This window comes from Nematolebias whitei, chromosome 22, assembly GCF_014905685.2.
Source record: "Nematolebias whitei isolate Nwh7 chromosome 22, NemWhi1, whole genome shotgun sequence".
In the NCBI taxonomy this organism is placed as follows: Eukaryota; Metazoa; Chordata; class Actinopteri; order Cyprinodontiformes; family Rivulidae; genus Nematolebias; species Nematolebias whitei.
In genome coordinates, this window is record NC_056519.1 from 16,646,234 (window position 1) to 16,668,813 (window position 22,580).

The 22,580-nt window shown below is 39.0% G+C and overlaps 1 protein-coding gene across 1 annotated transcript; it reads right to left on the bottom strand.

Annotated features, from left to right (window-relative positions):
- Nucleotides 1–2,317: 2,317 nt before the first annotated feature.
- Nucleotides 2,318–15,557, bottom strand: LOC119428511 (protein FAM180A). Its single transcript, XM_037696193.1, has 3 exons — nt 15,482–15,557; nt 2,949–3,046; nt 2,318–2,659 (listed from the first exon to the last, which is right to left on the bottom strand). Exons 1-3 carry the CDS (start codon nt 15,555–15,557, stop codon nt 2,318–2,320), a joined length of 516 nt encoding a protein of 171 aa, XP_037552121.1.
- Nucleotides 15,558–22,580: the final 7,023 nt, after the last annotated feature.

The window sequence follows — 22,580 nt, forward strand, 5'->3', positions numbered from 1 at the left end:
AAAGATCTATAAAACATGCAAATCATACTCTAAAATCAAAACTGACAGCTGGGAATATTTAGACGTTATTGTTGGATTTTGCTTGGTGGGAATTTATTTACAGAGCGAAACCAGCAGGTTGCAAACTCAAGTTTTTTTTACACATTATCTTTAAACAGCTGGATCGTAAAAACCGCTAGAAATTAAATCTAATATTAGAATGCAGCATATTGCCAAGACAAATAAATATGCAAAGTGCTTCAGGCGCTACAGGCATAAAGATAACTGCATTAAAGGGTAAAAAGTCAAAATGTAGACCATTAAACTGTAGGCAGAATGAAAAGGAAAATAAAAGTCTCATGTACTCGATTGCACAAGTCTTAGGATAAAGCTTCACACTGCATAGCAGAAGATGTTGGAGCAAAAACCATGACAGATTTTTAGTTTGAAATATGCTCCATTACTCCACGGCATGTGTTGAGGAGATGCTACTTTTTCAAACTCGCATATTACACAAAATCATCTCTAAAGCAGGTTTTACCATGTGAGAACGCCTGATGTTTACTTTGAGGCGAATTAAACCGACCAAATCCAGATTTTCACTTGGCAGACTGATTCAGAGCCATGCGGGAAATCAGAACGTCCACTTGTAGAAAACATTAGTAAACCACTTGGATATTGTATGGCATGAAAAAAACACATAAAGCAAATGATTGTGGATGTGTGTTTAGTATTAGAGGTTCATAAGATGTTTTGCTGACAGACACCAACACATTTGAAAGTTTTTCAAGCTGGCCATGACCACACATCAACAAATAGCTGCATTCATGCGCTGAAAATTTCACATTTTCTATAAACTTGTCCCTTTCTGGTTTTATTGTGTGACTGTTTATAAAGCATTCACACTATTGAGATCCATTTTTCTTCTGTACGTTTTTCAGCATCGTTCTCGTTCCACATTTTTTGTGCCATTTCAACAAAAACGTTCAGCTCATTCAGAACAATCCTGCTATGGTTTTTGGTAGTGGTGCCACTTTAGCTCTTTTTGAAATATTTAACCTTTTCTGCCACTTTTTTCCTCATAGAAAATGAATTGAGCTCATTTTACAGCCTTCAAATCTTTAGATCTGTTCACAACCTTTTACTGCTTTTTTTCCCCCACATTTTGTTCTGCTTCAGCTTCCTTCTGCAAAGTTAAACTTTTTTCAGCTAATTTCAGCTGTTTTGTGCTTCTGTCAGGATCTTTCTGCTAACTACAACATTTTCGTGCTTCTTTTAACTTCTGTCTGCTAGTTTCAGCTTGGTATGCTCCTTTCAATTCATTTATGCAAGTTTCAGATTTTTCTGCTATTCCAGCTACCATTTAGCTGTTTTCATGCTAATTTTAACCTTTTCAGTTAAGTCCACATTTTTTTGCACTCATTTAAACTTTTTTCAGCCTAATTCAGAAAAAAAAGTGCTCTCTCCATTTCCTTCTTGTAGGCTAATTCTAGCTTTTTTCTACTTTTTCAGCATTTTCTTGCTAATTTAAGCTTTTTCCAGTTAATATTATAAAAAGTTTAAATCGTCCAGATGACACAATATAAACTTTTTTTATTTTTATCTACCTGGATTGAGTTTACAAACTTTTTTCAGATAATTTCCACTTTTTTGTGCTCATTTCTGCTTCCTTCAGCCCATTTGGGCAAACATGTGTTCTTTCTGCCATTTTATGCTATTTTAAGCTTCTTCTAAATTTTCAGCTATATTCTTAGCATTTTTAGCCAATTTCAGCCGTTTTCATATGAATTCAAGTTTTTTGTGATAATTTCTCCTACTTACAGCCTAATTATAACTTATTTCTATGAATTTCAGCTTGTTGGGCTTCTTTCAGCTTTTCTATTAATTTCAGTTATTTCAGCTACTATTTAGCTGTTTTATTTTTTTTTAGCTTTTTCAGCTAATGCCTTTTTTTTTTAGCTCATTTCAATTCTTTCCACTTCCTTCTGATAGTTTAAAATTCTTTCTGCCTTTTCAGCAATTTTTTGCTAATTTCAGCCCTTTTTTTAAGCTAATTTCCTAATGTCTGTGCTTATTTTTACTTATTTAAACCTAGTTCAACAAATTTGTGTTCCGTCTGATTTCTTCTGCTAACTTAGTCTTTTTCTTCCTTTTCAGCTAAAATTCAGCATGTTTTTTTTTAGCTAATTTCAGCTGTTTTTCAGCAAGTTTTTCAGCAATAAGCATTCACACTGCATATTCGCAGGAAATTCAATTTCTCTAATTATACATGACTTTCTTACACAAGCTGAAGTTAGTTTATAGTATAAAACTAATAAAAATCACAAGTGTCAGTTTATTAAACTGTTTCTAAGGAGGGGTTGAGGTCTTTTTGAACAGCTCGAAACAGCTGCACCAAAGAGTCGGTCCAGAGCTCCCTCTGGTTCTGGTCGGTGATCTGGGCCAGGGTCTGCGAGGTGTAAACCAGAGTCAGCACGGTTCTCTCGAAGTCCTGCCAGCTGAGAGGTCGCCGCCGCTGGGCGAGGTCAGCCGTCAGACGGCGGATATCAGAGAGTTTCTTGGGCAGAACGTCCTCACAGATGACTTCCAGTGTTTTAACGCTCCTTAAAGACGCCAGCTCCTCGTCTGGGATGAGCAGGGTGTGGTCCTCGCCTCGGATCTGCATTCCAGCCAGCAGAATCTGAAAGAGTAAAAGGACTGGGGAATCACTTCCAACCAACTTAAATACAGTTTAGATTGATTCGTATTATTACCAATATGTGAAATGAGCTGAAGATACAATCAACAAATCTTTCATCAACGTCATGGAGCTTTTGAATAAGCACATTTTTTACCAATTAATAGCAGGAGAGCTCAGTCCACCGGGCTCACAGACGTGTGATCTGGAAGAGGCTGATGCTTTTTCTCCACAAGCTCATTTCTTTCCAAACAAGCAGCAGATACAAAACTTTATAAAGATCTGAACTGACCTCAAAAAGCAAACCGGCATCCTCCTCCGAGCGCTGGAATGTGGGGTTGATGAGTGAATACGCTCCACGCTTCATCCTATATGCAGCCGGATACAGAGCTGGAACATGAGAAGAGGAAATTACATGAGCTTTGTTGTATTTAAGGCATTAGGCACAGTGGCGTGTGTGTGTGGGCCAGAGGTTGAGCACACACAGATTCTTTACAGCTCAAATGTTGTGCGGGTGGCAGAGGATCCGGCTCCAGCTGTGAAGAGGGTAATTGGGTTTTAACCTGATCCACTCCTGTTCAAGTAGTAGGTGCCACAAGCTGGGGTGAAAAACTGTGATTTCACTCACAAAGCAGATCAGGAACCCAGTAATATGATATTCTCAGGTATGGGTGGAATTAAACAGCTGCTGCCGCTTCATTCCCATGATAAAAAAAAAAAACTGTGTAATCTGTTTGCTTCTGTGACTGTATGAAAGCAGATTTTTACCCCATTTCAAAGATTTTTCACCTGCGTTTTAATTATCCCAGCCCGGTTTTTCCATGGCAATGGCAGCCTCACTTACAGGATATGGAGCTGGTTAAAAGACACCACCAAGACTGTTTAACACCATAATGGATGGCAGTTTGCCATGTACAGCTACAGCATGTGCATCTAGAGCTTTAATTCAGAGGGTTTTCATCAAAACCCTTTTGAAGCCTCAGAGCAGGACTTTGCTTTTTAAGGCTGAGGCAGTTGGGAGCATGCGGAGGTGCGTTCAGTGGATGGAAAGGCCCAAACTAGGTGCATGTGTCACTTTGTTCACTGGTGTTTGTTGGATACTGCCTGGTTGGTACCTGTTAATATAACACATTGACTGCACTTATTTTAACACACATTGGACTACTAGATGTAGTGGAGTTTTGTCTCTTGGCTTGACCACTTTTTCACCATGACAGACTGGAGCAACACCCTCATCACTGTATTCATTCATTCAACCTTTATTTAAACATACAAGTCACACTGAGCCTCGAAAACTCATTTACAAGTGAGACCTGTTTGGGCAGACAATAAAAAGTGGTGAAAATAACACACAGGGTTTGGAGATATGCGAGACCCTGTTCTACAGGTCCTTCTCAAAAAATTAGCATATTGTGATAAAGGTCATTATTTTCCATAATGTAATGATAAAAATGAAATTTTCATATATTTCAGATTCATTGCACACAAACTGAAATATTTCAGGTCTTTAATTGTTTTAATACTGATGATTATGGCATACAGCTCATGAAAACCCAAAATGCCTGTCCCAAAAAATTAGCATACTTCATCCCACCAATGAAAGACAAGTGTTTTTAATACAAAAAACACCAACCTTCAAATAATCATGTTCAGTTATGCACTCAATACTTGGTCGGGAATCCTTTTGCATGAATGACTGCTTCAATGCGGCGTGGCATGGAGGCAATCAGCCTGTGGCACTGCTGAGGTGTTATGGAGGCCCAGGATGCTTGGATAGCGGCCTTAAGCTCATCCAGAGTGTTGGGTCTTGCGTCTCTCAACTTTCTCTTCACAATATCCCACAGGTTCTCTATGGGGTTCAGGTCAGGAGAGTTGGCAGGCCAATTGAGCACAGTAATACCATGGTCAGTAAACCATTTACCAGTGGTTTTGGCACTGTGAGAAGGTGCCAGGTCGTGCTGAAAAATGAAATCTTCATCTCCATAAAGCTTTTCAGCAGATGGAAGCATGAAGTGCTCCAAAATCTCCTGATAGCTAGCTGCATTGACCCTGCCATTGATAAAACACAGTGGACCAACACCAACAGATGACATGACACCCCAGTGACTGTGGAAACTTGACACTGGACCTCAAGCAATGTGAATTCTGTGTCTCCTCTCTTCCTCCAGACTCTGGGACCTTGATTTCCAAAGGAAATGCAAAATTTACTGTAATCAGAGAACAGAACTTTGGACCACTCAGCAGCAGTCCCAGGCGAGATGCTTCTGACGCAGTCTCTTGTTCAAGAGTGGCTTGACCTGGGGAATGTGGCACCTCTAGCCCATTTCCTGCACACGCCTGTGCATGGTGGCTCTGGATGTTTCTACTCCAGACTCAGTCCACTGCTTCCGCAGGTCCCCCAAGGTCTGGAATCGGCCCTTCTCCACAATCCTCCTCAGGGTCCGGTCACCTCTTCTCGTTGTGCAGCGTTTTCTGCCACACTTTTCCCTTCCCACAGACTTCCCACTGAGGTGTCTTGATACAGCACTCTGGGAACAGCCTATTCCTTCAGCAATTTCTTTCTGTGTCTTACCCTTTTGCTTGAGGGTGTCAATGATGGCCTTCTGGACAGCAGTCAGGTCGGCAGTCTTACCCATGATTGCGGTTTTGAGTAATGAACAAGGCTGGGAGTTTTTAAAAGCCTCAGGAATCTTTTGCAGGTGTTTAGAGTTACGTCGTTGATTCAGATGGTTAGGTTAATAGCTTGTTTAGAGAACCTTTTCATAATATGCTAATTTTTTGGGACAGTCATTTTAGGTTTTCATGAGCTGTATGCCATAATCATCAGTATTAAAACAATTAAAGACCTGAAATATTTCAGTTGGTGTGCAATGAATTTGAAATATATGAAAGTTTCATTTTTATCATTACATTATGGAAAATAATGACCTTTATCACAATATGCTAATTTTTTGAGAAGGACCTGTATATATAACCTGGAGAGTATTTAACTAAACAAAATTAAATTTATGGTCAGAGGAGATAAACAGGCCGTGACAAAACATTGCAAAGCAAGTTTCATTCTTGACCGAACTGATGAAGAGCTCACCAAAATAAAATGCACACATTGGGTCCAACTGAACTAAACTTTTTCCCCATCCATCCATTATCTGTCACTTGTACCAGAGTTAGGTTGAGGGGCAGCAGCTTGAGCAGCCTGTTCCAGACATCTCTTTTCACAGCCACGTCTTCCAGCTCTTCTGGGAGGACTCGAAGGTGAGCTCATTCCAGCCCACAGACAGGACACGTCTGTCCAACATGTCCTTTGTCTTCCTCAGGGTCTCCCCTGGGTTAGAAATGCCCTGAAAACCTCCCTAGGGAGCATCCTGGGGCCATCCTTACCAGATGCCCTGAACCACCTCCACTGGCTCCTCTCAATATGGAGGAGCAGCAGTTCTACGAGTCTCTGCAGGATAACTGAACTTCAGGGAGAGTCCCAGCTTACTTGAGACATTTTTACAATTCGTTTCTATTTAATCTTCGTCAAAACCTTCAAGACACAATTTTTTTTGTGGTATATTCATGGATGCAAAGACATTCTACAACAATGGTACATTTACTGCTTCCCTTTTTAACACCCATCTGTGATAATTAGACCCTTGGCAAAGCCGTCAATTCTGAACAAAGTTAGAAAAAAACATGTTTCTGATCTATATGCTTACAGATTATTATGGAATTTATTTTTGTTATTGTTATTATCTTTACATTAGATGTTTCCTCCTAAATCTCCCTGCCTTTTTCCAGTAGCTCCATGTGTAATTCCAACACATTAATGAGGTATGCCGAGCAATATAAACACTGTGCTTCAGCTGAATTTGGATAAAATCCTCTTTCCACCATACAGCGGCATCCACGGATAGCAGCCGCTCCAGCTTTGCAGTAACGATCAGCTTCGCAGCCTCGCCAGCCAGACATGTTTAGTTTTATTGCAGAGGCCAGCCAGAGCCTCGTGCACCGGCTGATCCACCTACACCCACGCCTTCTACCTGCTTGGCAGACGTCCAGTCAGAAATGTGGAACTGCTTGCATAATTCAGCCGATGTACAACAAATCTTTATCCTTGTGTACCGGTGTTGGAACAATCATTTTACAACTGATGCCACATTATGTGTACACTGCAGGTTATATACACAGCTGTATGTCCGAACCAGGCGGGGCTTAATCGTGATGTTTGAAACAGAGATCATTAAAAAAACTACCAAAGTCTGAAGTTATAATTTGCATTTATGCATTTTTATACTAGTCATGTACTGTATTTTTCAGCGTATAAGTCATAGTTTTTTTTTGCATAGATTTGCCAGTCCTGCAACTTATACACTTTTTTTTCCATATTCATAACGCAATTTTTGACTGACGCTTTAAATGTTCATTCATACTCACATGAACGAGAGTGAGCATTACCATTTGCAGCCGCTAGAGGTGCTAGAGAGCCTTTTAGGCTTTTGACATCTACCAGTAGGAGTATATGTTGTTCTTGTACCGCTACCACAGCCCCCAGCTAAACATTGACCATTAAAGTGCATTTATTAAGGAAAAAGTTAAACTGAGACACCTTTGCTATAATGTCGAGCAAACAAATAATTGTTTTTAAGTGTTAATCTTGTTAAATTTTGAACAACTACAACGAGTCGTCCGGCCGCCAATCGATTTTTGGCACAACACCGGCCCACGTTTCCAGGGGATCAGAGGTGACGCATAATAAACAACTTATACTCCGAAGCAACTTACATATGTTTTTTTTCCTCTTCATGAAATACTGTAAGTATTTTTTTTGTGTGTGCATTAAATGAATCTCAGAAAACTAATCATCAAAATAAAATAATTTATTAAATCTTCGCCTTCTACGTGTCTTTGTTGTTGCCCAACTTAAAAGGCGATAATGTTTTTGCCTGTTTGTTAGTTTACCTGCTGTGCTAGCAAAATATCTCATGAACGAGTTGATGCATTTAAATAAACCTTAAAAAAGTAACATTGTATAAATATCAGCTATTGAGGCAGCCCCATTCAAAATGGCTACCACAGCTAAGCAATCTTAAACAATTATTTCCATAACTTTAATTATACAGATGTTGAGCTTAACTTTGGTGTGTTAGTAGCCGAGAGTCACTCCCACCACATACTCCGAGGGCTTTCTGATCACCTGGAACTGTTTAACTTGTCTGTTAGAAAAATATCTCATGAACCACAATATTGATTTTAATGAAACTCTCATAAAGTAATGATTGGATGTTCATCTACAACTCTTTACATTTCCAAGCCAACCCAATTCAAGATGACTGCCACAGCCAGTTGATTAAAAAAAAAATCATTAAAAAGGCTAAAACTGAGTCAGTGTTACAGAAACTGGCCTAAATTTGTGTGTGGTAGTAATTTTGATTTATTCTCATTTTTTATTCTTAACAGATTGCAAAAAGATATTTGCTTAGTCTGTTGTCATTAATAATTTGGCGTCAGCGCTGTTAAGACTGTCACACATTTTATTGAAACTTTTCAGGAAATCATCATTGGAAGTAGATCTGCAGCTGGTTAGCTTTTGGAGCCAACCCAATTCCAGATGACTCCGGCAACAAACTAATCTTAGAAAACACAAATAGCTCAAATTCAGCCACCTTTATAGATGTTGAGCTAAAATTGATTTGATAATAACTCATTATTAACACATTCTCCGCGCATGACATCGATATCTTAAAATAAAAATGCGCCTCAAAGGACTGCTATTAGAGCTGACTGCAAAACTTTTTAGAACTCTTTAATAAAAAATAAAAAAAACTTCCACTGTCTACAGATAATAAAATTCACTAAAAATATAATTCCGCTATGATTTATTCACTCCCTTTTATTGGTGCTGGTGAGCGTTCTACAAATATTTACCCGACTCTTCTGCCTCCAAAAAGACCAAGATACGTTTTCAGAGAAAACATTCTGAAGACTATGAAGAAAGAAGGCAGCATGTAAATTAAAAATCTATGTATTCATGACTTCTCAAATACATTATGAGCATTAAAAAAATGCATGTTATATACTGATTAAACACTGGAACATCAGTGATGTAAACAGAACACCTTCGGGGATGGAGTATTCACTGGAGCACGGATTATATTGTTAAAAGCTGCAGGGAGATGACAGCCCAGTGCTGTTTACATTTAAAATTAATAATCTATAATTTACATAAAAATACGCTTGCTGCTCGGTCATTGTTGGCGAAAACACAACGGTCCCTTGGCACCCAGGAACATTTAAGTTTCAAGCATTTGCTTTGTAAATAACTGTTTATAGAAGTTGTATTCTTTAAAAAGGTTACGACACAGAAAATAAATCATGTCATGTCTTAATTGCTCCATTCAAAAAAATAAAAAACAACCCACCTAGGTCTTTTATTTGTCCACGATCGTATTCTGCGCAGGCATTTTGTTACACTCATTTATTAACGGCTTCTTTTGTCATCGCAACAACCAATTGAATTTAACACAAAAACAGCTACAGCAAAACCTAAAGTTCACAACAAAATGCCAGACATGATCCTGTTCATGTTCTAAGTACAAACTCAAAGACGTCAGCCGCAAAGCATCAAATATTCACAACAAAAGACTTAAAGGAGTGGACAGCAAAAATACTGAAATATCTCAATCTGTCATGAGGATAAATGTTACAGAAACTTTTCAAAATGGATGATTTAAAGTCAGTAGAGGTGAACAATCCAGGAAGGAGAAATGATTGGAAGTTTGTATTTTTATCAACTAAGGGCTTAGTTTCACTTTAATGACTCTAAAGCTTGGAGATATCGTTGCCTTGCTCTCTACTACTCTATGTTCCAAACTAGAGCAGTCATGTCTAATCTGAACCCGGAGCCTGGCCCCGCCCCACTCGGATTTAGACCGGGTCATAATGTGCGCGGGCCAGGTCGGTGTCAGGCTTTTTATTGCGTCAGGGATGCGCGCGGCCGACAATCCAATTATATGCCAACATGGCTTGCCATACTACACCTGTCGTGCAGCCATTTCAACGCACGCTAATGTATGCTAATGTAATATGCTAATGTAAAAAGTTCAGTTAAGCTTGAGATGGACTACTACCAGCGACCCATCGGCACAAATGGACGTTCATTCAGCCGCGTCACTCAGCGGACACGCGCGGCCGACGACCCACACAGGTGAGATCACAAAATGTCAGAGCAGGGTTCAATGCAGACAGAAGCAGGGGAAGCATTTAATGCGCTTTGATGGCTCCTCAGCTCTGATCTTCTGCACACTTTACTCAGCCACATGTGTCCGCCGACCGTTAATGGTTGGTGGTATAAGCAATCGAAGCTTAATTAAAAATGTCGAGGGGTTTCGGGTTCTAACCTGCAATTACTGTTAATTTGTTGGATCGGGTGGAGTTCGGAGCCGATGGCTATGGGCTGGGGCCAGGTTGGATCAGATGTTTTGGACCCGATTGCAACTCTATTCCAAACTGACTCCGACATAAAGTAAGAATGACAATATTTCAGCAAGTTAAACATTAAAAAAAGGATAACGGATGAATGTGACATGGCAACAAAGAGAGAACAAGTCGAGAACTTTTCAAATGTCTTTTAGCCACACCTTCACTGCTGAAACCAGTAATGACAGTATGTTGTTTGTCATATGTAGGTTAACACAAGGTCATTGCAATGAAATGTTCAGAATGAGAAGAACCGATTCAACTCGCTAAAAAAATAAATAAAGAAGAAGGTTCAAGGTTCTTTATCGTCATTCGCATCACATGTGGTACATGAGGCGGAACGAAATTATGTACTCAAGGTCCCAGTTACACCCAAAAATAGCAACAATATAAAGTATTAAAAAGAAACAGTATATAAGGATCTAAGATATACTGTACACTAAATACTAATAATGTAAAATATGGTGTATTAAACAGCAGCCCGAACATGAGTCTGTAGTGAGCAAATGGGTATGAATACAGCAAATTAAAAGCAAGAAATCAGCAGCATGCTGAAATCTATGTATTCAAATTAATTAATTATATTAATAATTTATAATTTACATAAAATACACTTTCTGCTGTCATTGTTTGCTAAAACACAACAGTCCCATGGCACCCAGGATCATTTATGTTTCAAGCATTTAATAAACTGTTAATAAGATGTTTATATAGTTAAAGTTGCATTGTATTAATTTTAATGGAATACTAAAAATACTAAATACCAGAAATACTAAAGCATGCAATAAGGGTACCAAATAAAGTACCAAAAAAGTGAAAAAATATATAATATTTACAAGGTCCAAAAGAAATAAACAGTAAAAATGACAACACGGTAGAATATAATGGTGCAAGTAGGATGAATTAGTATGAATAAATATTTCACAGGTAGTAATATAAGTTTAAATGTACATGATACATATTGCACTTAACTGACAGGTGATTGCACAGGTAGTGAGTGACTTTGAGATTAATTGAATTGTGATGGTAAGCAGTGGCGTAGTCTACACGATACGCTGGTATACTGAGTATACCCACTAGGAAAGCTTAAGAATGTCAGTATACATATTTTAAAGTGCCAAATGATCCATGACATATCATTAGACACGTCAATGATACGTTAAACAGCAGTTAAATTCTTCTGTAACTATCTTTACACAGCGCTTGTTTATTACATTCACTTATCCAGCAAATTATTGTGTACTTTTGTACTTACTACTTAATACTTCAACACGTTTTGCTTTGATACGGTTTTATAAATTCTATAACATGTTTTTAATGCAAAGCCAACTGTTGTACAAAGTTTGTTGTACATTTATTCAAATATAAGCATCAGAGAAATTTGTAATTGTTCAATGTGCTTAAAAAAAATCAAGAATTGACGATTACAGTGTACTAACCAGTGTACTTTGGTTTCAAAGCACAGTATACCCACTACAAAAATGTAGACTGCACCACTGATGGTAAGGCAGTGACATACATGATGCAGCCACATAGTGCAGCAGCAATAAACATATTAGTTGTCACAGATGTGGTGTAATGCGATTGTCAATTGTTCAGTATTGTCATCAAGAGTTTAATCTGACCGTTGTGGATAAAAACAATCAGAGTCTTTTTGTGCGCGATGGCAGACTCCTGTACCGTCTGCCTGAGGTACGGTAGATGGAAAAGTTCAGTAGTTGGTGCTTGGTTGCACCCAATCAAAAGATATTTGAGGTGTAGTCAAATCGTCTGATTAGCTGTGGAGGGCAATCAAGTTCAAGCAAACTCCAGTGTTTGAACGTAAGGGTCTTCATCAATCTTGAAACACAAAGTATTGCCTTTTTTTACCTTAATGTAGTAAAACTGATACATTTCAGCTTGTTTTTCTTCAGAGTGAATCTTTAATTTAGATGTTCCTGATCCTAACGTGTCAGTTTTTCATTCCGGGGAGGTTCTTCCAGGCCGCAGTCCTGAAAAATCACCGTTTAAATCGGCAGCCGTTCTCGTGTGTGCTTATCTTCAGGCAGGGAACTTGTAATCTCCTGCTAACTGCTTGCAAGAAGATGAGGAAACAACAACAAATGTCCATTAATTAGCTGGGCTAAACAGCTCTCCACGGCTGGAGGGAAACAACATGCACATGTTTGCATCATACAGTGGAGAAAGGTGAGAAGGACATAAAAGTGAAGCAAATCCTCACAGCAGCAGCTCATCTTCTGCATTTCAATTCGTCTCCAAATTAGTCATCAAAAGAGGTCAAATGACAACATTCTCGTGACTCGGATGCAAAATCCAGCGCTTACAATGCAAACATGGACTTTGGCATCAATATTCCCTGTGTGAGCCTAATCTGTGAGAGGCTGAACAGCAATGAAGTCATGCTCTTTAACAGGGAGAACTAATAGAATGTGAGACTGCGGGAATACTGCAGACACTGATAACTGGGAATGTAGGAGACTACGCAACAACGACATATTTATCCACTTTGGTGTTCAAATATTTTGCTGTTGATCTAAATCAAAACAATAAAAGTATCTTTTTTAATTAATGACTCACAGTTTCAGCGAGATGTGACTGAATTTGTGCAAAATAATAGGATTTCTATAAGTACCGCAAAAAAACGAAAAAATTGTGCGATCAAAGTTGCACTAGTCGATATTTGGTCATCGATCCATTTTATGGATCCAATGACAAATCTGTAATGCAAACAGAAAAACGAAACGGACAAGCAGGCGATGATTTGGAGGCTTTGACCCGACCAGATCGGTGGTCAGCTTGGTCCAAATCAAATAATGGTTTTTATTAGAGCCATCATGGTTTGTAGATGTAAGACCCAGGAATGGAGACTGACACAAGGAGCTCAAGCAAAAACTTAAACTTTATTAAAACTAAACCAAAGTCTGACGTGGAAGCAGCTAGAAAACAAAATAAAATCTGAGGGCACACAGGGAAGAACTAGACTTGGCATGAAGCACAACACAATGCCAGACTGAAGGTGAAGCAGAAAGCTGAGAGTCTTTTACAGACGAGAGGAGTGGAGACACCTGGGAGCTGGGAACAGGTGAAAGTGGGCGGGGCTGGAGCCAAGAATGGTAAAGTATTGAGGATATTTGGAAACACAGGGAGACAATGAAAAACTGAACAGAAAGAAATTATAAACACAAAATATAAGAAAAGTACTCAAAAACAGAAAACTAATCTCTAAAACACACAGATCATGACAATCCATGTTAAAGTTGAAGATTTATTTTACTCTGATGTGATTTAAAGGCATTTTTTTTTTCTCTAAACCCTGTTAATGATTATGTTGGATCAAGTCGAGGCAACAGGATTTCTGGTAACACCTACTAATCAAGCAAGCATATTTGGAATTTGAATCTGATCATATCGACTAGGGATGCACGATATTATCGGCATGGTATCGAATCGGCCGATATTAGAGTTAAAGTTAAATATCGGACATCGGCCATTCCATCAAAAATAATCACCGATATAAAAGACGCTGTTTTTGTATGACAACCCAGTGACAAGAACGCCGCCTACCTGATCTGATCATGGCGATGTGGAAGTTTTTTCCGTTGGTGAGGATGTCGGATTTCGAAAGTTTTTGGACTACTTTGAGCCTCGCTACATCGTCCCCAGTCGGAAACATTTGTCTGACGTAGCCTTACCCGAGTTACAAGCCATCATTTCTGAAGTCATTGAGAAGCTACTAGCCGACAGCATCGCAGCTGACTAATGCTAATAAATAACATTTAACACTTTTCATTTAATAGAAGTTAAAGTGATATGCATTTCATATGGCTGTTACTGAATATATGTCACCAGCTCTTACAGCTGTTACACATGTTTGTAGCAAATAAGCCTAAATAAGAGGAATATGTTCTGACAAAGGAACGTATATAAAATATTGGTATCGGTTATCGGCCAAACAAGTTTTAACATATTGGATATCGACCAAAAAGCCAATATCGTGCATCCCTACTATTGACCACATTTATCAGAGCTTGGGTCAGACCCAGAAATTGCTGGAGAAACTACATTTTCCTTCAGGGTTGAGAACGTCTCATGAGCTGTAGCGTGTCGCAGGAGGAGGAGGCACGTCTGGGGTTTCCTTCCTGGACGTTACCTCAGCAACTCCACTGTGAACTACAATGGATCGATGGACTAGTAAACGAGGCCGTATTTTAGTATAAATTAGGTAATTTATTTTCAATATCATCAAAGTCCCCAAATATATTTTTGATCCATAGCAGTCATGTTTTTAAGCCAACCTTATTTATTTGTAAAATCATGGATAAACAAGAATATAGTACAAGAAATGTGGATGCCCCCAAAGTTAAAGCGTAAAAGATAATTTCCACCTGACTAGATTTGCAAAATATGAAAAACCAGCTATGCTTGCTTGTTCAAAATACAATGTTAAGATTCAACTGAACTTTTACATTAAATCAAGCACATTAACTTTAAACTACTTGTTGCAAACTATGAGTTAAAACATTAAAAAGGTTAAAAGTGTACAGTTTGAAGGAGTTTACTCCCGTAGTTCTCTAGATATATTGATGTGCAATTCTGAAATGCAGGTATGCACTTAACGTAAACGTAGCACATTAAACACTTGTGACTGACCGTATTGAGGCTGGCTATAGTCTGTGTCTGTAAATAAATAAGGTGGAATGGATAAACGTAGAATCTTGCAGATGTTTAGGTGGAAACATAAGTGTGTCTGTTGCAAAAAATGAACAATTAAAAAAGATTGAACTGTAAAAAATAAATATCAAGACAGAACTCACCATATAAACACATGCAGATTAAAATGGTTTTTCTTAGCTCCTTTAAAAAAGGAGGTACAAACTGTGGTCAAATGTGAACAAGAAAAATTGGCACTAAATATATATAATAAAAAAAAAACAAAGCTATGAATTGGAGTGCAGTATTTAAAGCCCAGATCATTAAAAAGGTATAATAAAGTTTGAAATAATGAAACAACTCGCCTGTAGCTGGTTTAGCATCATGTGTGTTATTGAAAATTTTGAGGCCATGTGAGTATCAAGAAAGGAATTTCCTCAATGTGCAGATCCAGTAAAAACAGGCCAGTCACTTTCACTGGCAAAGAGTCTGTTCAAGAGTCAAATATTCTCCATTAATCCTGCAGATAAACACATTCTTTCACAGCAGCACAGACGCCATAAAAATCTAACTTTTTACACGTTAGTTCTATTTCCTGTACGTTTCAGTTAGAATCACTTCAGTTCTGCTTTAGGAACAATTTGAAAAGTAAATATTTATTTGTATTTACTGTGTGGAGGCAAGTCATTTTTATTAGCAGATGCGTCCTCCTACCTTTCCTGTGGCGCTGAGCGGACACCTGCAGGCTGATCAGGTAAACACCAGCAAGTAAAATCCACCATGGTGCCATTCTGGTGACCTCACACTCTGATCTTCTGACACAAAGCAGCTCGCACGCTCTTCTTGTCACGTTGGCCGTCATAAATCTGATGTGCACTTTAATGTGCAGGAGGTTTTTTTTTTAGATATTGCCTCCACCCTCCATTCTCCATCCTCTCTCACACGCCCTCCTTTCTATCTTTGTGTGTGTTTTTTCTTCTTTCAGGCCAGACAGTCTGGACTCCCATCTGGAAATCATCAGGATTTGGGGGAACGTTTGCCCTCTTGGATGGACTTTTCCTTCCAGCCACTGGAACGATGCTGAACAATATGACCTGGTTGATTTGTTAACATGACTGGATTACTGGTTAGAAAGGTTAGGAACAGTTAATAGTGCTAAGGTGTGAACTGAGCTTAGATAACTTGTTTTTTTTTCTTTGTCTTAGGTGGCACAGTGTGACAGATCTTGGCTAGCAGAGGCAGAAATTTTATCCATCATGAAGGCACAATGGTGAAGCCAGGGGGTGACTATAGCACAATCTCCAGCCAGCCCAATCATTGGTGGAAACATACATTTAAGTAAATAGTAAATGGACTGCACTTACAGTATATAGCGCTTTTGTGTTATCAAGATACTCAAAGTGCTTTACACTACAATCAGTACCCTCATTTACTGTATTTCGGCTTATAAGTCATGTTTTTTTTTTTGCAAAATTTGCATGCCGTGTGATTTATACGCCCAAGTGATGTGTTTATGGATTTCCCCCCACATTTATAAACCAATTCTTGCCTGAGATGTGATTGTTTTCATTTATTCTGACTGAAAATATTGAACACTACCATTTTCTGCCGCTAGATGGCATTCGAGGTGTATTGCATGCCGTTGTGTCATGTAATAGGTAAAAAGTGGCTTTTAATGACACAGATGACTTGCATAGCAAGCCACATTTGTCCAGCTCGCCTGGAGCAACAGTCTAATCAGTTTAATTTCGCTGTGCTGCCCCGGCGAAATGAAACTAATTTGACCATTAAAGTGCATTTATTAAGCAAAAGTTCAACTGAGACACACCTTTACTATAAAGTCGAGCAAACAAATAATTGTTTTTAGGTGATTATTTTGTTAAATTTTGAAGAAATGCACAGCGTTCCTCCTTCCTGATTTCCTCCCTCAGAGCGCGCACCCAGAGCACCGAGACAGCAAGTATTTTTGTAATGCAGCAGATTTGATCCTCAAAGTGCATTTATTAAGGAAAAGATAAACTAAGACACACCTTTGGTATAATGTCAAGCAAACAAATAATTGTTTTTAGGTGTTAATCTCGTTAAATTCTTGTTAAAGTCTTCCTATGCACGCTTGGCCGCCATTTGGCAGCCAATTGATTTATGGCACAACACCGGCCCACATTTCCAGGTTGTTAGCGGTGATGCATAATAGATGCGACTTGTACAGCGAAGTGATGTATTTATGTTTTTTTTCCCCACTTTATTAGACATTTGTTTTGTGGGCCAGCTACATTTTTCAATAATGTTGAGGAGACCAGGGTAAGTCTTTCTAGAATACCCGATGGTATAGTTGTATGAACAGATAAAATTGAGCTATAAAAAGGAAAATGGCAACATACTTGCATTTAAACATGGCGGAGGTTTTTATAAAAATGTTGGGGAGCTTAAAATCAACTATTACACAAATTTAAAAATTACAAATCTATTTATTCAAACAATGTATACCAAAACATCAACTAAACATACAGGCCCACATGTCCGGGTTGTCAGCAGTCACGCATAATAGATGCAACGTATACAGCGAAGCGACGTGTTTCTGGATTTTTCCACTTTGTTAGACATATTTGGTCTGATGCAACTTATATGGCGGTGCAACGTGTATGGCAGAAAATACAGTACACATTTATACAGCACTCTACTAGATCTATACAAAGAATAATCAGAGCTTTATCACATTCATACACCGATGGGACACACATCAGAGGCAATGAGGGGTTCAGTGTCTTGCCCAAGGACACTTCGGCATGTGACTGTTGGCGGAATCCCACCCCCAACTCTTGAATTGAAGGACGACTGCTCTAACCACTCAGCCACAGCTGCCCCAATATAAGTAATATAAAAGTGGAAAGCAGTTTTCTCAAATGATTGGGGTGGCCGGTTTTCAAATATGGTGGTGGCCATCTTGGATTTTGCCCTGGCAGCCCAGTTTTTGATAATGACCTTTCTTACACCTAAATGTAGCCACATAGCAAAATGGAAGTCAGTACCTCACTTATTTGTTTAAGTTGTCATGCTCACGACATACATGGTTGGCTGGTCGAACGGTATTTCCAATTCCCTGTTTTTCACGACGGAGGACAACAGACAGACAACAAATAGGTATCAACAAAAATCAAATAGTGAAAATTTAGGAATTTTTTTAATTATTATTTTAGCACCATGTAATTATCTCAACTATCAGAACCTGATTTAACCAGAACTAATCTTATTAATTCATCAGCGATTTACTGTAAATGTTAGAATAAAAAAAATAAAATAAAAATGCATTAAGATCACAAATAGGGCACTGAGAATGCTTTCCGACGGCGTGTGAATGAAAACTGTCATTTAAAACCTTAAATTGGGTTTTCAAGTTTGTACCAAAACTATTTAGCTGCAAAGTCTGTTCATTATTTGTTTACAATCACACAAACCCTTCCCCATTTTAATTTATGGAACATTTATTATTTGGGCTGCTCTTTAAAAATCCCAAAATTTATCACAAACCTTTTCAAAATAATCTGACACTTCGTGACCTTAAGATGACCTCTGACATTTCTGGAAGTGTTCATTCAGGACATGTCATCATGATAAAGTTGGCTTTTGTCATTCTAATATACTGCTTGAGATGATTTGTTTATTCACCTTTCTATAACCTTTATAGTTTTTTTTAGTGTAAAAAGCAAACAGTCGTCAAGACCGATAAGTAAAAATAGCACATTTACGTCAATGCGAACACTAAAGATTTAGATTAAAGGCTTCATTAAATCTACATTTGCACCTCAGCAAAGCTCAGTGCTTTTTATTGTCACTGAATATGTAATAAATGTGTCTAAAGCACTCAACAGTCAGTTGTGCAGGGATTCTTGATCTGAGCTCCATCAAGGCCGCATCTTAATCGCCCACCACCACTTGTGTATGTGTGTCTAACAAAATAGTTCATGAACCACTGGATGATTCTGAATGAAACTTTATGAGAGGAATCAGTGAACATGCATCTACAATTGATTAACTTTTGATGTCAAGATCACTGCTGCAGCTAATTGACCAACCTCAAAATAGCTACAATTCAGTCAGGTTTCGGAATATTTAGCTAAAATTTGATGTAATAGTTGAGAGTCATGCCTCACTTATACTTTAAGTGCTAACTATTTGTCATATTTATAACCACACAGACTTCAAGTTACATAGCTAAAAATGGATGAAACAGAATTATTGTGAGAGATACAGGAAGATGAGCACAAGCTTATGAACATGAGGTGGAAATAAACCAGGTTAGCTGTTTCACAAGTAAATTTCCTGGATGTATTATTGTTAGAAGACGAGCTCTTACATCTTGTTTGTTTTGCAGGTTTCCAGGAGGACATCTGAGAATTCCTTGGAGTCCAGAGAAGGTAACCAGGAGGATGAGCTGATGAGGAGAGAGTGAACAGGTTCAATATTGAAGACACCTGGTGCCACAGTTTAATCAGCTAATTTACTCAAAACACTTGCAAAGGCCTTTAAATGGTCTCTCAGTTTAGTTCTGTAGGCTACACAATCAAGGTGAACGCTGCTGACTTGACAGTTGTCCAAAAGACGACCATTGACACCTTGCACAAGGAGGGCAAGACACAAAGTGTCATTGCTAAAGAGGCTGGCTGTTCACAGAGCTCTGTGTCCAAGCACATTAATAGAGAGGCGAAGGGAAGGAAAAAAGTATGGAAGAAAAAAAAAGTGTACAAGCAATAGGGATAACTACACCCTAGAGAGGACTGTGAAACAAAACCCATTCCAAAATGTGGGGGAGATTCACAAAGAGTGAACTACAGCTGGAGTCAGTGCTTCAAGAACCACCATGCACAGACAAATGCAAGACATGGGGTTCAGCGGTCACATTCCTTGTGTCAAGCCACTCTTGAACAAGAGACAGCATCAGAAGCATCTCACCTGGGACTGCTGCTGAGTGATCCAAAGTTGTTCTCTGATTAAAGTAAATTTTGCTTTTCCTTTGGAAATCAAGGTCCCAGAGTTTGGAGGAAGAGAGAAGAGGCACAGAGTCCTCATTGCTTGAGGTCCAGTGTCAAGCTTCCACAGTCAGTGATGGTTTGGGGTGCCATGTCATCTGCTGGTGTTGGTCCACTGTGTTTTCTGAGGTCCAAGGTCAACGCAGCCGTCTACCAGGAAGTTTTAGAGCACTTCATGCTTCCTGCTGCTGACCAACTTTATAGAGATGCAGATTTCATTTTCCAACAGGACTTGGCACCTGCACACCGTGCCAAAGTTACCAGTAACTGGTTTAAGGACCATGGTATCCCTGTTCTTAATTGGCCAGCAAACTCGCCTGACCTTAACCTCATAGAAAATCTAAAGGGTATTGTGAAGAACAAGATGCGATACACCAGACTCAACAATTCAGAAGAGCTGAAGGCCACTATCAGAACAACCTGGGCTCTCATAACACCTGAGCAGTTCCACAGACTGATCGACTCCATGCCACGCCGCATTGCTGCAGTAATCCAGGCAAAAGGAGCCCCAACTAAGTATTGAGTGTTGTGTTCATACTTTTCAGTTTGTGGGATTCTCCGTTTTCCCCATTAACCTCCTTCTTCCCCAGCAGCTAATCAGCTGATTAGCTACACCTCACCGCCTGCCTGATCTGCACCTCCTGCTCTATTTAAGCTTCGACCAGACGTTCAGCCGACGCTGGAACATTTATTAACCTTGTTCCTGTAAGTCCTGCCTGCTCAACTTCCTCCTGGTTCCCTGTCTGCGTCTGGTTGCCAGTTCTGCACACCCAACCCAGTTCTGAGAACCCACACTCTGGATTCATCAATATATCCTCTACCAAATACTTACCTCGTAGGATTTGCCTTCACCTCTGGACTCTGCACCTGCCTCTCCTCGACACCATCTGCAACCACATCGACAGTAAGACAAACAATTCAGCCTACCTCAATTATCAAAAGATTATACAAAAACAAGATACTCATCCAGTCTCCCGCTTCCTCCCGCAGCCAAACACCACTTGGTTCCTGCACTGTAAATAAACTATCACTTTATGTATTCCCATGTCCTCATCTCTCTGCTCTGTCATTAGGGGTCTTACAAAATCATTCATTTTACAGTTGGCCAACATTTCCAAAAATCTTTTTTTTTTAATTGGTCTCAAGTATTATTCTAATTTGATGAGATACTGAATTTGGGGTTTTTATTAGTTGTCAGTTATAATCATCAACATTAAAATAAAGAAGTATTTGAAATACTGTAATATACAAGTTTCACGTGTGGAATGGAATTACTGAAATAAATCAAATTTTTCATGATATTCTAATTTTATGACCAGCACCTGTGCTTCAAACATGGCCTCTTTACATCACATGGGTGTTGCGCTGTTCCACAGAAATTTTGGGCTGGGCGTTTTATCGTCGAGGCTTCAAAAGGAGCCTGATTTACTGCAAAAACTGTGGGTTTGTTTGAAAGGAGTTCAATGCCATTATGGTATTTTCAGTTTAAATAAAATTGAGGGAGATTATTACAGAAGTTTAGATTTAGATAACAGCAGAGTCGGTTTGGATTATTGCCTGGTATTACACGTATGAAACAGCAGACACTACTGTGGAAATGCAACAATATTTGTTAAAACCTCACCTCCCTAGAGGAGAAGACCCCCTTTACTTACTGGACATCATGTGAAAACATATAACCAAACCTGATAAAAAGAATGCCTAAAAGTGTCTTCACAGGCCAGCAACCTTAAACTTGGAGGGGTAGTCAGCCTCAAAAGAAGTAGACTGAAGATTAAATCATTTTTAAGTTAAAAACTCTTCCTGGTCTACTAGCACTCTTTAACATCACAATTAAAGCTTCAGAACCACCTGTATGAATTATCTCACATACTACTTCTGTATTATATACAGTTTTAATCAAAGAAGTACAAGCACTGTTTCCATTCCACAAGATTTTAGATTTTTATATATACTGTGCCTGGATGTGGCCCTGCGATTGACTTGAGACCTGACCAGAGTATACTCTGTCTCTTGCACAGTGAAAGCTGAATATGGGCGCCATGTGACTCTGTGACCCTGAAAAGAAAGAAAAAAAAGAGGGTAAAGATAATGAATGGATGGATGGATGGACATATACTCCATATTCTTTCACTCAGATACAGTTCTGGCACAAAACCAGCAGTGTCACTCTTCTGACTGTAAAACGCTTCAAAGCTGCGTTATTCATGAAGCAATTGTGTCAAAGTAGTTCATCGTTTCATGAGGCTGTGAAGGAGTGCAGGTAATTTGAGCAACAAACTCTAAAAACTTGGGGTACCAGGGAAATGATCTTGGTGAATCAAGAACAGTGACGTTTAATGAGCCAGTCATTCAGCTCAGCCTTTTAAAACTCCTACAGCCATCAAATGGAAACAGCTGGGCAGGTGCTATCAGGAATGCCAGCCCCGCCCGGCTTAGGATAACTCCCTCACTCATCCTGAAAATGAAAACGTATAGCACAACTTCTTGGCTTAAAACATTGCCATCAACATTAGGAGTGTACCCCATTTGTTGGTTAGAAACATGAAGGAAGCAATTTATGTAAAAAGAGGAAAAAACGTCTCAACAGGAGGAGGCCTCAGATTTCCACTTTCAAAAACAAACAGTGCAACTTTTCACACCTGATGGGAACAGAGGGGCCTCATCTGTGAATTAGAGTAACAAAGACCTTCAGGTCGTTTTCACACTAAATAGTCCGGTAGACTCGGTTCGGTTCGGGACCAATATTCATGAGCTTTTGTTTACATTTGAGCTGGTGCGTTTGC

Bases quoted from the DNA above. Each gene is read 5' to 3' on its own strand.
- LOC119428511 (XM_037696193.1), bottom strand. From the start codon at position 15,557: ATGGCACCATGGTGGATTTTACTTGCTGGTGTTTACCTGATCAGCCTG. The intron at 3,047-15,481 runs GTAGGAGGACGC...CTCATGTTCCAG, and splicing joins CGCTCAGCGCCACAGGAAAG to CTCTGTATCCGGCTGCATAT. The intron at 2,660-2,948 runs GTCAGTTCAGAT...TTACTCTTTCAG, and splicing joins ATGCCGGTTTGCTTTTTGAG to ATTCTGCTGGCTGGAATGCA.